This window comes from Clarias gariepinus, chromosome 6 (genome assembly GCF_024256425.1).
Source record: "Clarias gariepinus isolate MV-2021 ecotype Netherlands chromosome 6, CGAR_prim_01v2, whole genome shotgun sequence".
Classification (NCBI taxonomy): Eukaryota; Metazoa; Chordata; class Actinopteri; order Siluriformes; family Clariidae; genus Clarias; species Clarias gariepinus.
This window is the reverse complement of record NC_071105.1, coordinates 21,668,751-21,683,028: the sequence shown is the minus strand read 5'-3', so window position 1 is coordinate 21,683,028 and position 14,278 is coordinate 21,668,751. Positions and strand designations below refer to the sequence as shown.

The window sequence follows — 14,278 nt, the reverse complement described above, 5'->3', positions numbered from 1 at the left end:
ATATTTTCTGACTTCACTAGGCAAGAGCAACTAAGCAACACCGTGTCAGTACCGTGTACAATTACAGCTTATCCTGTACACGGTAGCGGGAGGCCTGGAGGCTATCGCAGGGGACCCAGGGTACCACCATGGAGAAGTGGCCAGGCCATCGCAGGGTGTGGACTTGCTCACACAAAACAGGGAAACCCACCAAGCACCCCACTGTGCCACCACAAACGCATACGAAAGTAAATGATTAACAATATTAAATTAAAATACATGCAAGATCAAAAGCTGAATATTAAAATTAAATAATGAGAATTCAGAAATTTGTTTTTATAAACAAAACCATTATTTCTTTTCTTGCCCACAAATACATCTTTAAATTGGGAAATAAACACTTTCCCTTCATTGAACAGACAGTATATTACAAAGGTACAACACTCTGCTGAACTATATAAACATGATTAAAAAACAGGTATGTCACTCTTATACAAATATTTGTAGAAGATCCTTTGTGTTACTGGAGACCCACTTCATAAGGAACACAGGTACAGCTTACAAAATCCATCCAGATTACAAATGTTTAGGCCTTGCTTAACAAAATCACAGGACAAACACGTTGTGGAACTTCTGTACAAACGTCGGATTATTCCCCCATGTGAATCATCGGTCACCATCGAGCTGGTGCATGTAGCGCTGAGCTGTAAGGAAGAAGTAGGTTTAATTAAGTATCATAATTGTTGATGGGAATAATGATGAGGACAAAAATAAGAAAAAAAAAATTACGTGACATTCGATTTTACTGCAATATTTACCATGTACTTGTTGTCATAAAGAGATTAGCGGTTGCTCACTCATCTCCCTCCCCAACCTCCATTTGCTCCATGATGCCTTCCAAAACTTCTGCTTGCTTCCGCTTCTTAGGAGCATCTAGAAAATGAACACCAGATGTATTACAGGTAATATATGCATTGTCAGGAACCTATGCAGGTTTTGTCAATAATTAAGTATTTTATTTTATATATATACTTTTCGAGGTGCTAAGCCAGAAAATATACACTCACTGAGCACTTTATTAGGAACGCCTGTATACATATATTACAATGTAGTTATCTAATCAACCAATCATTTGGCTGTACCCCTGGGAGTTTTCTAAATTTACTTAAAAAATTGTAATAAATTAATAAAATATCTGCAAACAACACTTTTCTGATGAGAAGTCAATGTAGAATGGCCAGACGAATTTAAGCAGCAAAACCCCTTACAGGAACACGGTAAACTTTTGGTGAGCAGAAAACTATCTCACAATGTACAACACATCAGAATTGAGGCTGATTGGCTACAACAGCATGAGACCATGTCGAAGTTTCTCTTCTGTCAGCCAACAACAAAGAAAAATTTATGGCTGCGGCGGATACAGGCTCACTGGACAGTTGAAGACCGGAAAAACATCACCTGGTCTGATGAATCTTGATTTTTGCTGAGGCACACACATGGTGGAGTCAAAATGTGATTCAACTGCATGAATCCATGGACGTATCAGTTACCCCAAAGCCTACCTGAATATAGTTTTTAATCATGAACGTCCCTTCATGGTCAAATTTTCCCCATCGAACAAAGTGGATCAGTGCAAACAGTTCCGGATATGTCTGGTGGGAAAGTAGTGTGATCTTACTATGGAAATGTTGAGCGGTTTTTCTCCGTAGGTCATCTACACTCTCCCCTGCATCGGCCCACTCCAGCACCAGCCTCCTGCCGTACAGATGGGTGCTGTGACACAGCGCTGAGAACGCTTTCTGAAAGACGAGAGATCATTTTACTACATGCTCATGCTTTCAGGCAGTCGGGGTTCCTAATAAAAATTGGAGTGACGTAATGTCTGAATGAGAGGGAGACAGAAACCGGTCTACTCACCTTGGCATCCTGCTTGGTGAGAAAGTCCACGAAAGCAAAACCGCGGTGAGAGCCGCCAACTCCTTTCTTCGGTAAGCGGACCGTCTTCAGCTCCCCAAATGTGCTGGAGAGGAGACATTAATGTGCTCGTCAATTATCCTAATGATTAATCCTGCTTTTTAATTTTTTGATTACAAGTTCATAAATGTTTGTCTTTCTCCAAATATTACTTTTTTAAGAATCATAAAAGGTTTTACCAGAAAAGCTCTCTAAGCTCCTTGACTTTAGCCTGGAACGGAACATTTCGCACCAAGATCTTAGACGTCGTCTGTTTTTTAGCAGTTTGTTTCTTCCTGCTTGTGTGTGTCACACCTGACCTGAAATAAGAACGAGGCACAAACACATGTATATTTATGTCTATTAACTGACACTGCATGTTCACTGATAGAAATATGCTTTGGAGAATCTGAGATAGTGAACCGCTTGATTCCTCTTACTTTAATTCTCTTTCAGAAATCTTCACCTCAAGCTGATGCCCATCAACAGTGCAATGCTGCGGAGAAAAAAGGAACTTTTTTTATGTCCTGATCCTGAACAGAAATAGGAATAGACAGGGCTGACGCTTATTAAAAGTACATACTTGTAGCTGACGGATAGCTTTCTGGGCCGCTTTAGGAGTTTTGTATTGTATGAAGCCATAGCCCATAGATGACAGCTTGCCTAAAAGAAAGAATGTATAAAAGTTAACTATGGATTGAAAGATACAGATATCAGATACAGAGCACTCTGTGTATTATAGCCGAAACTAATAACTTTATTATGATTTTTAGGTCAGGATTTGTGAGCTTATTCACAAAATAGGTCCAGATTATACTGAAATAAGACTGTATTAAAATTGATTTGTCAATTCTGATGTGTGTGTAAAGCTTAGACGTACCTGATTTATCTCTTTTTTTGGATATAGAGCACATTTGCAATGGTCCACATTTGGAGAAAGTCTGTGGAGAAACACATTCATATAAATATGAATCGAATTATATTATAACAGTACAATAATCTCCAGAAGCCCATCTCGAGTTTCCATGGACACCTTAACCTCGGTTCCATGAACTCTGACCTCACCTCCTGTAGTGACTCCTCAGTGGTACTGTAGTTCAGGTTCTTAACGAAGAGTGTTGAACCAGGCAGGATTTCCTCTTCTTCCTCATCTTCCTGCTCATCCTCTTCCTCCTTCTTTATGTTCGTTTGCTGATCTGCAGCATTTTTATTCATAGCTTCAAGATCGGCTGAGTAAGAGGGAAGGTAGTTTCAAAGTAATTAAAAAGAGGAAAATGATGAGAAATGTGAAATGCAACCAAAACAACAAAGCTAAAAACAACCCGGAATAGAAAGACTTCACACAACGTTTACCTGCTTTGTGCTGCTTAGGAGGTGTTGAAAAGACAGCAGTTGGAGCCCACTCTAAATACAGGGGAACGTGTTGAAACTAGAATGCAAATCGAGACAAGGGCAAATGAAAATTCAAAGAATATGTAGAACATAAACCAACCTATAAGCACTAGGGCTGTCAATATTAACAACATTAATGTACATGTGATGAATCAAGAAATTTTAACATCATTTTGTTAACGCAAATTAATCATACGACCAAGTTTGACCCTAATGGCTTCCCATAATTACCTGGCCATGTCTGATAATGGCACGCTTAGTGCAGATAATAGGATGACTGAGGAAATATCACCAGGTGTGCTGAAGAGACAGTTTCAGTATAAAAATCCTCCAGACTGAGGTTTGGATAAGACCAAAGCTGTTTGCTCGAGTAACCCTTAAATGCAAGCTGTGGGAGTGGTGGCTCAGGTGGCTAAGGCTCTAAGCTGGATTAAAGCATCCGGGGTCAAGCCCCGCCTTTGGTGAGTTGCCACACCCAATACTACCCAGCATGCAACATTCGAGAGATTTTAATTTAACATTTGTTAAACGGTAATGTTTGAGATATAAAATTGGTTTCCTCAAACATAACTGGTTTGCCATGCATTTCTTTATTCCAACACTGCACATTTATAATAAAATCCGAGTATTTTAAACTAAATCAAAAATTTGAATTAACTGACAGTAGTATTAAGACATTTGGCAGACGCTCTTATCCAGAGCGACTTACATTTTTATCTCATTATACATCTGAGCAGTTGAGGGTTAAGGGCCTTGCTCAAGGGCCCAAAAGTGGCAACTTGGTGGTTGTGGGGTTTGAACCTGGGTTTGAACCGTAGTCCAATGCCTTAACCACTGAGCTGACATTAAGACTTTTACAGCAGTAGAAATATACAGTATGTACCTTACTATACGCGAGTCTGGTGAAGGCACGTTTGGCTTCAGTCGGCTCCAGAAACTCCACAATAGCAGTGAGGCCAGATGGGGGCAGCAGAACCCTGCCCAGAGAGCCGTGAGGGGAGAAGAGCACTTCCAGCTCTTTCACTTGTACTCCAGATGGCAAGTTTTTCACCAAGAGCACAGTGTTACTCCTCTGGCCTGAGGCCTGGCCATATGCATAGAAAAACACGCAAGATTAGAAAACTGTGCTAAACTGTGCAAATAGTTTAAACAGAATAAACAAGACAACATAACCAGGTTAACCTGAGTTATCTTTTAAATATTGAAAAAGTAAATTCTATATAATAAATTATAATTCACAACTTTGTACCTGACTGAAGGAATCCAGGACCACACCGTTGTCCAGCAGGAACTGTCTAGTTTCTTGAAGGATCTGAGTCTCACCAAGTGCCATTCTCACAGCCAGACTGCCCTGTGACTCCTACACACACACACACACACACACACACACACATACAGATCATTACATTAAAAACAAAGTAGTCCAATAGATTTAAAATTGCTAGGTGTTAATGTTATATGTAATGATGCTCTAACTCACATGATCAAGGACTTGGCTTTTGGTTGTGTTGTATTTCTCAGCAATGGCATCAGCTACTGCACTCGTGCCCAGGAACAGCGTGTTCCAATTATGGGAGCTACGTGAGACAAAAAAGATGCATCAAAAATTTAACAGCAGCGACCATAACGTTATTACTGAACATATACCCTGTAACTCAGGAGTGCAATAGTTTATAATTAAATCTACTTCCATTTCCATAACTGATGTTGAGAATTTGCCCTTAATCAATGAAAATGCACTTTTTCATGCTGACCTGCCGCTGGCTGCCTTATCCTTGGCATCCTTCTGCCTCTTATATGAAGAACTGCCTGGAGCATTGGGACCCTGCTCTGGCTTCTCCTTCTTTATCCTGGAGGGGATGATGTGCAATATCCGGCCCTACAGGACAAACAGCATGTAAGCAAACTTAAAAAGGATAAAACCATACACAAAAACTTAAAAAAATAAAATAAAATAAAAACGAATATATGTATACCTGGAATATATGGCCATCCAGCTGGGCTAAAGCAGTCACAGCATTTTCTGGTATCATGTAGGTGACAAAGGCAAAGCCCTTGGGTTTCTTAGTCAGAGAGTCTATGGGGAAATGGAGCTCAGAGATGTGACCTGCAGGGGGGAAAAAAAAAAAACACATTTAAAATATACACCAAGTACAAAACATTGAATGCTCAAGAATAATATCTGAAAATTTTAAATCTGGATCTAAAGATCTTCGGTCAGATTAAGGATTATTCAGAGAAAAAGAAATACCAGTTATGAAATAAGAACAAAGAAGTGTCTTAGATTTTTCCTGATCTCACATATAAAGTTTTACTTTAATTGTTGCATACAATGATATAATCACAGTAACACTAATCTGTTTCTTTCGAAGAAATTTATTCTTAAATTCTGAGGAGCATAAATCAGATGAATCCATGTGACTTTTATCCGACTCTGATGTGGATGCGCCTGTCCTCTGAAAAAGGCACGCATGCGCACTTCGATACGTCTTTGTTCGCACCATCTGGGTTAGAATACGTCACAAGTTCGTGCAAACCTCATTCAATTCAAACAATGGATGTGATTTTAGCTAAAAATATGCTTGCTATTTTAATAGCTCTGGAGGACGGCAACCAGCTGTATTGGTTACGATCCAGAAGAGGGAAGAAAGCCAGACCACTTGCTTTAGCAGTTTTATCAGCTATTGCTAGCACTGCTAAGAAATATGAAATGTGCTGACTGACGTCACACATGTACACCAGCAGTCACATGGATTCCAATCTGCCCATTCTCATTCAAGTCACATGACCACATATTGAATATGTATCCAATTTAGGACCACATACAAAAATGACTCCCATTTGAAAAACATCGGGGCCCGTATTCACAAAGCTTCTTAGAATTCTCTCAGGGCGCTCCTATCTTAGCTTAAAAAATCCTAGCTGGGAGTCCTTGACTAAAAGTGATTTAGGAAACTTCTCAGAGCAACTCTGAGGACGGAAAGTACAAAAGAACAAAAAATCTTAGTGAGTAGGTGTGGTTGACCCCATTGCTAGGGATGACGCAGCAATTTAAGGACTGTAATTGGTTAATAAAAATAAGCTCTGACCTCGCAAAGGTCTTAAAATGCACTCTTTGTGAAAATAAAATATATGACAATAGAATAGACAGTGAAATCATAATGTTTGTATATAAAGAAATTGTATAATCATGACTACAGGCTACTTTATGCACAATTTCTGCTATAGGCTAAATACCTTAAAGTTAATTAAACAGACAAATGTTGAAAATGTGTCTACTTTCGAAGCAACCAATTTCAATGCAGTAGTTAAGTTCTTACATTAATTTACCATTACTGATTTTATCACTTGTAATTCATTTTAGATTGAAGGAAGCAAAATGGCTCAGCTTTTATCAATTGACATGATTGCAGGACAGTCTATTTAAGTTGCACTTTTGGATGGTATGTAGTCAACAATCCAAGAGAGATAGAAGGAAGAAAAACAAGAAAACCAAACTGGACAGAAGAGCAGTGTTCACTTTTAGCTTTACATTCAGTATTCGGAGAATATTTCTTCTTTCCGCCACTATGTCCTTTGCTATGGAAACTCTTAAGTCTCTTAAAAGTCCTCCTCTGTACTCATAACAATTTTTACCTTAGGAGCTGATTTTAGGGGGAAGATGGTTCATGAATCACTTTTATCTTTACTAATATTTGATCCTAAACTCAAGGGGAAATTCTAAGAAAATGTCATAATTCGAAGAATTTTCTTAGAATTTCTTCACTAGGAGCAACTTTCAGGCTTAAGAAGCTTTGTGAATACGGGCCCAGATTTGTGCGTTCAGACAGCCCTAAAAAAATCCCATCTGTAACACATTAGGGTAAAAAAAATGGGCTGGTAATGTGAAACTAGTCAAATCACAAAACCATAATATACATGACTTCTCACCATGCTTAGTGAAGAGCTCCTTCAGCTCTTCTTCTGTACACGTATAAGGCAGGTTCCTCACAAAGAGCCGTCCCGATTCTGCCACATCCTCCTCTTCTTCATCCTCTTTCAGCTCGGAGACAAAATTTTTCTCCTGTGGATCTGCTCTTGTTTTCCTCTTGTCACTGAAGTTTGTGGCTCGGAACACTTCAATATAGCGTCCACCTATGACCACGAATCCCATGTTACATATACTGTAGGTACACATTTTTTTTCATTTAAACACTTAATGTTTCCTGTTCAATGTTTGTTGTGCAGAACTAAACTGACTAACTTACCCATATAATCTTTGTCGAGTTTCAGAGCTCTCTCCACCTCAGCTTCTGAGTGCAGGTCCACATACACATTACCTGAACACAGGAAATTAAATCTTAATCACAGGACACAATCTGAGCTGCTACATAATGTCTTCGGGAGAAAAAAAAAAAAAAAAGTCAGTATTATTGTCCATAGCTCATGGGACGCACATGATGGACTCTTACCCGAGTTACGGCCTTCTTTGTTCTTGGCAATACGGATAGCTACAGGTTTCAGTGGCAGCATAAACTCTCTCACTTGTTGCTGCAGGAATTATATGCAAGAAATCAGCAGGAATGTTAGCAGTGACAAGGCAAAGCAGTAACTCTTATTATTCTGCATCGTTATTCCTTTAGGCTTATTAATATCTTTTTTTTTTTTTTACATTTTATTTAAAAACTGTGAAACTAAATAAAAGGAGATGTATTTACAGAAGTGAGCACTGAGCCTAGTGATCTTAATCCACTAACAGGGTTAGTTAACATCCTCGACTAGAGAAACAATGCTTCAGCAGCATTACCTCTTTAACGGTGAAGGGTACCCCTCTTAACTTCACTGTGAATTCTGTAGCAGGTTCAAACTACAAGGGAAGAACAGTATAACAATGTAAATCAAACGTACATTCATCATCTACAGTACTATAAAAATATTTGCCCCTTCCTGATTTTTTTTTTTTTTTGCATATTTGTCACACTTAAATGTGCATTTTATTATTACACAAAGATAATCAGAGTAAATACAAAATGCATTTTTTGCCTAAAAATGAAAAGTTGTCTAAACCTACCTGGCCCAATGTGAAAAAATAATTGCAACCCCTTGATAAATCATGAATGAACTGTGATGACCCACATTTTTTGGAAAGCAGAGTTAAATTTCACTTGCCACACCCAGGCAAACTACTACCGGAGCTGTTGAATCAAAAAATTACCTTAATAAAACCTGTCTAAAAAAGTGATGCATACTAAAAGCGTTTACACCATGCTGCAATCTAAAGAAATTTAAGAACAGATAAGAAATATAGTAATTAAAATACGAGATGGTTACAAAGGCATTTCTAAGACTGAGGAACTCCAGCAAACCACATTAAGAGCCCTTATCCACAAATAAAGAAAACCTGAACCTTCCCAGGAGGGGACGGCCCACCAAAGTTACTTAAAGAGAACAACAATGACTCATCCAAAAGCTCATTAAAAAACCCAGAACAATGTCTAAAGAACTGAAGGCTATCCTGAAGGGGCTTCATTGTTGCAAAGCAGCTTTAGACAATCAAAGGAATTATGAAAGTTTGCAATGTGAATGTGTATGAATCAAAATGGTCAGATTGTCCCTGATGAGCAAGCCGAGGGCGACGGTGACAGAGTCAAGGAAAATCTCTCTCAGACGGCAATAAGAAGAAACCTTGAGAGGAACCAGACTCATTTAGGTGATAAGGGATTGCAGGGATTGATCTGCAGTCATAATGTGTGTTAGGAGGCTGGAAGTTCAGTATAACAGGAGACGTGTTCAAGTTAATATGGAGTCCAGTCCGTTATTGAACTGGTCCAAGGTAAAAGCCACTGGTGACAAAAAACAAAAACAACAAAAAAAGAGAACATAAAGGCTCGTCACACATTTGCCAAAAAAACACCTTGATTAACCCTTAAGATATTTGGGCAAATACACTTTGTACTGATGAAACCCTTTTGGAGTCCTGTTACATCTGGTGTTAAACTAACACAGCATTTCATACCATTTCCTTTAATAAATGAAATCATCATTTTAAAAATGCATTTTGTATTTACTCAGATTATCTTTGTGTATTATTAGAACTTGCTTAATGATCTTAGTGATTCACTGTGTACTGCTTATCTTGTGTACAGTCATGAGGATAGGCTGGAAACGTAGGGCACAAGGTGTGGAACACCCTGGGTGATGTGCCAACCCATCACAGGGCACAAGCACATGCACTCATACCCAGTGAAACACTACAGGTAACAGAAATACCAATCAGCCTGCACAGCATATCAGAGGAATGTGTAGTATGGGGTGAACACCCACAAAGTATAGGGAGGACAAACATACGCCATGCACACAGAGCAAAGCCCGGATTCAAACCCCCAACCCTGGAGATGTGACGCAACAGATCCAACCACTAATGCACCGTGTCATGAAATTAAAAAGACTTAAAAGTGTTTTGCAAATAGCTAGACCAACCTTGTTTTGTGATGATGATGTGGTTGTCTTATGACTGTCTTTATCTCCACTCTCATATGCACTGTCCATCTGTTGCATTGGACCTTCTTCTTCTTCTTCATCTTCATCTTCCCCTTCTGCATTATCCTCCTCTTTCTCATCCACCACGTCTTGTTTCTTCACAACTTTAGAGCGGAGGTAATCCATATCTGACAGGCCTTCCTTTAGAGCTATCTTATTTGAATCTATTGAGTCAAGAGAGATTATACTACAGATTATACTTCAGTAAAGCATTGAATTATTAAACAGTGTATGTAACAATACTATAAATGGTGTGGGGGGGGAATAAGTTGTTCATAATAAATGAATACGCTCTGTTCTTTATATAGAAGCAAAATAAATACACACCCCCCTTATCTTCATCCTTAGATGCAACCTGCTCTTCATCCTCCTCATCACTCGGCTCGTCTGACTCATCTGAGTCAAAGTTTAAGTAGTCATCGCTGGCAGCTTTCTTTTCTTGCTTTTTCTCTGGTTTTTTAATCTTCTCTACTGCACCGGCTTCCACAGCATCGTTGGCCCAAGTAGGCACCTGTGTGCGGTTTTTGTGCACAGCCAGGAACTCTTGGAAGCCTTCGTCATTTTTCAGCTGAGGATTAAACAGAAGTCTTCATCATTTTTCTTTTAGAATATCATTCCACTTTAAATAACAGTGTGCTTCATTCAAAGGTTTAACAAAAACACTGAAGAACAAAGATACAGCAATCTAAACACACTCTATATCTGGTTCAGATAAATTACAAATTTACACAGAATTTGTAGATCTGGATTGATTAACAAATTTAGAGTGCATGTTGTACTGATCTCTGGACACAACTTCGCCAAAGAGACAAACTGTGCTACACTGCATCATTTACAGTATAGTGGTACCACGGTATGCGAATTTAATCCTTTTCAGAGGAGAGTTCTTAAACCAAAACTTTGTATTGCAAAACACATTTACACACAGGAAATAATGTAAATGGAGATAATGTGTTCCAGCCACCCAACATTTTTTTTTACCAATATTACCTATTTCCAACACGATACTATTATTTTTAAGACATGTAAATTAAGTAAAATAAACAGACATTAAACCTCACTTAATCTTAATTTACAAATTAAACTGCTTTAAAAATTTAACTGAAATTGGTTTTCTTCTTGCTACAGTCCCTGATAACATTTTTGTGAGCCATGGTGCTGTGTCTTCACTACTAAAGTATGCGCGACCCATAAAGTACCCATATACCCGGAAGTACACGCAGCTGGCTCGTTGCTCGTATGTCGAAAATGCTTTGCATGCGAGGCGAAATCCTTGCAAAATTTGCGAGACGAAGCATTTGTATGCTGAGGTAACACTGTATTTTAATTTAAAATATTGTCCTTACTGGCAACCTAAACCATTATAGTCCAATTTATATCTAGTTATAACCATTAACAATTAAGGAAAAATACAAACACAAAAAGAAAAGAAAACGTTGTACTGAATTTGATGTACAGAAGAGCAATGCATGCGGAAAAAAACCTACCTCTCCAAGAAGGTCAACTGGCTTTTTGTCTTTTTTCTCCTATGACAACAAAAATATAAATTAATTCTTAAAGACAAGTTTTGGGTTAGGTTTGTAAATCATGAAAACTTATGCAATAATTTTCTTATGCTTTTAGAAAAATGCCTTTACCTTGTTCTCATCTCTCTTTTCTTCTTGTGGCTTCTGTTCATCTTTAGTTTTGTCAGGCTGGCGGCTGTACTTGCTCCAGGGTCTTGCTTTATTGGGGTCTCCGAAATCTGTACAAAACTCCACCTGACAAACAAAACAAGTAAAAATATCAAACACATTTCAGGTCCCAACAGAACATCCAAATAACTTACCAATTGTGTTTACAAAGTCTGTGCTTTAACATTTTCAATCCACCTTTAAAGTATTTGATGCCTCCTTTTTTTTTTTTTTTTTTAAACAAAACCAATGAAATGCAGCACATAATTTTGCCAAGGAGTTTAAGAACAATAAATAGCAGATAAGAACAGGAAAAGAAGGAGAGAAGGCAGCATAAAATAAAACAAATAAAAAAAACATAAAATAACAAACAACAAATAACAATAAATACAACAACAAAAAAAAGCAAAGCAATACCAAAACTTTAGAAATAAAAAGTCTCTACCATAAGATTCATTCATTCATTCATTCGTCTTCTACAGCCGTGGCCAAAAGTTTTGAAAATAACACAAATATTCATTTCACAAAGTCTACTCCTTCAGTGTGTTTACATCTCATTGCCAGATGTTACTATGGTATACTGAAGTATAATTACAAGCATAAATGTCAAAGGCTTGTATTCACAAGGACATTACGTTTATGCAAGGAATCATTATTTGCAGTGCTCACCCTTCTTTTTTAAAACCTCTGCAATTCACTCTGGCAATTCCGGGCCACATCCTGACTGATGGCAGCCCATTCTTGCATAATCAATGCTTGGAGTTTGTCAGAATTTCTGGGTTTTTGTTCATCCTCTCGTCTCTTAAGTATTAACCACAAGTTCTAAATGGGATTAATGTCTGGGGAGTTTCTTGGCCATGGACCCAGAATTTATACATTTTGCCTCATAGCGAGGTGCTCCATCATGCTGGAAAAGTCATCATCCGTCACCAAACCATTCTTAGATGATTGGGAGAAGTTTCTTTCAGGAGGATATTTTGTACCATCCTTTATTTATGGCTGTGTTCTTAGACAAAATTGTGGGAGAGCTCATTCCCTTAGCAGAGACACAACTCCACACACGAAGGGTCTTAGGATTCTATACTATAGCCAGGATCATCAGTACGACAGCCATCAGTATTGCCTTCATGGTAGCACTCCATTATGCATGTTTAGACTGTGGGAGGAAACTGGAGTACTCGGAGGAAACTCACCCAGCTCGGGGAGAACATGCACACACACAGACTGTCGGAACTCGACCCTAACAACTACAACATCGTACAATATTTTCTGAAATTATTTAATCTTTGGTATTTTTAAAAAATGTAATACTTTTAAAAGGTCATTTCCGATGTGGTGTTTACTGTTATAAAAGAATATTTAGCAATTATTAAGACAAAACTCGACATAAAATATTTAGCATCCGCATCCTTGTAAAAAAAAAAAAAATTTAAGTGTGTTTAAAAGAACAGAACTTGTTCCGCAGTGACGTCATATAAAAATCGTATGATTGTCTAGAATCGTATGTCGTATGACGTCACTGCGGAACAATTTAAGGTAGAATGAAGGTTTTCACGTCAAAAAAATATCAAGGTTTTCACGTCAGACTCTTACCGTCACTCGGGACGTGTCGACGAAGCTTTTATTGAAATGTTTCAGCGCATTTAAGGCATCTTCTTCACACTTAAATCCAACGAAGCCGAATTTTCGAAATTTGCCGTCTTTGGTGAACTTCAGCCCGCAGTCGGTCAGAGTCCCGAAGGCTGCGAACATCTTCCGGAAGCGCTCGTCCTTCATCTGCACACACACACACACACACCAAGCTCACATCAACACACACGTAGTAATACAGCCGCCATAACAGTATTAGGAGTATTTATATTACAGTATGTATGAGTGGAAAATATTACAAATTTAAATTACTTCAGTTGATTATTTCACCCATGTGTGTAAGTGTGTGTGTGTGTGTGTGTGGATCAGAACTTTGTAGAGACAGCTAGCGTTAAGTTTAAAGTAGCATTTAAACAAACTCACCCCATTCGGTAGGTTTTTCACAATAAGTCGTGACATTTTGTCTTCAGTCGCCTTACGGTACGGTATAGTTATTAAAATGATTGATCAACAGTACAGCATGGGAGCCCTCACTACGGCGCCATCTTTGCAGCGTGACGTAATGCACAACGTCATCAATGCGCCTTTGACTGCCATCTACTGGACACTAAAGGTACAGCGCTTTAGCTATTCCAAAGACTGAGACAAAAACAGCCGAATCATTTATGCTGAAAGAGACAACAGCAATGTTTATTTAACCAAGTGTATAACGGTGGTGTAGTGGTTAGCACTGTCGTCTTCGACTGTGGGGTTGATTCCCGTCTCTGTATGCATGGAGTTTGCATGTTCTTCCCGTGCTTGGTGGGTTTCGCTGGATATCCAGGTTTCCTCCCAGGTTTCATCTTTGGACTGTGGGTTTTCTCCATGTTAGGCTAATTGGCATTCCCAAATTGCCCGTAGTGTGTGTGTGTGTGTGTGTGTGCGTGCGCCCTGCGAGGGATGGGCACCCGGTCCAGGGTGTAACTTGTCTCGTGCCGCAAATCTTCTATGATAGACTCTGTGACCCTGAATACAGGATAAAGTGGTATAGACAATGAGTAAGTGAGTGCATGCAGGCTACATTAACTGTTTTAATATAGTTAGGGTTTCTCTTCACTTTTTATTAATAGTAGTATTTTATTTTAAATTCTATTGGTTTTCCAAGTAAGGCGGTTTAGTGGTTAGCACTGTTG

General features: G+C 38.6%; 1 protein-coding gene across 1 annotated transcript; it reads right to left on the bottom strand.

The window, feature by feature from the left end:
* Positions 1–300: 300 nt before the first annotated feature.
* On the bottom strand, positions 301–13,657 carry rbm19 (RNA binding motif protein 19). The gene is made up of 25 exons (XM_053497568.1): positions 13,530–13,657; positions 13,110–13,292; positions 11,481–11,603; positions 11,331–11,369; positions 10,171–10,411; positions 9,784–10,007; positions 8,111–8,170; positions 7,776–7,854; positions 7,572–7,643; positions 7,255–7,458; positions 5,301–5,431; positions 5,079–5,203; positions 4,805–4,901; positions 4,574–4,684; positions 4,208–4,408; positions 3,286–3,361; positions 2,998–3,161; positions 2,813–2,873; positions 2,516–2,595; positions 2,373–2,428; positions 2,133–2,252; positions 1,897–1,999; positions 1,658–1,778; positions 798–912; positions 301–683 (listed from the first exon to the last, which is right to left on the bottom strand). The coding sequence occupies exons 1-24, from the start codon at positions 13,563–13,565 to the stop codon at positions 833–835; spliced, it is 2,787 nt and encodes a 928-aa protein (XP_053353543.1). The 5' UTR covers positions 13,566–13,657; the 3' UTR covers positions 301–683; positions 798–832.
* Between the last annotated feature and the right edge of the window lie 621 nt (positions 13,658–14,278).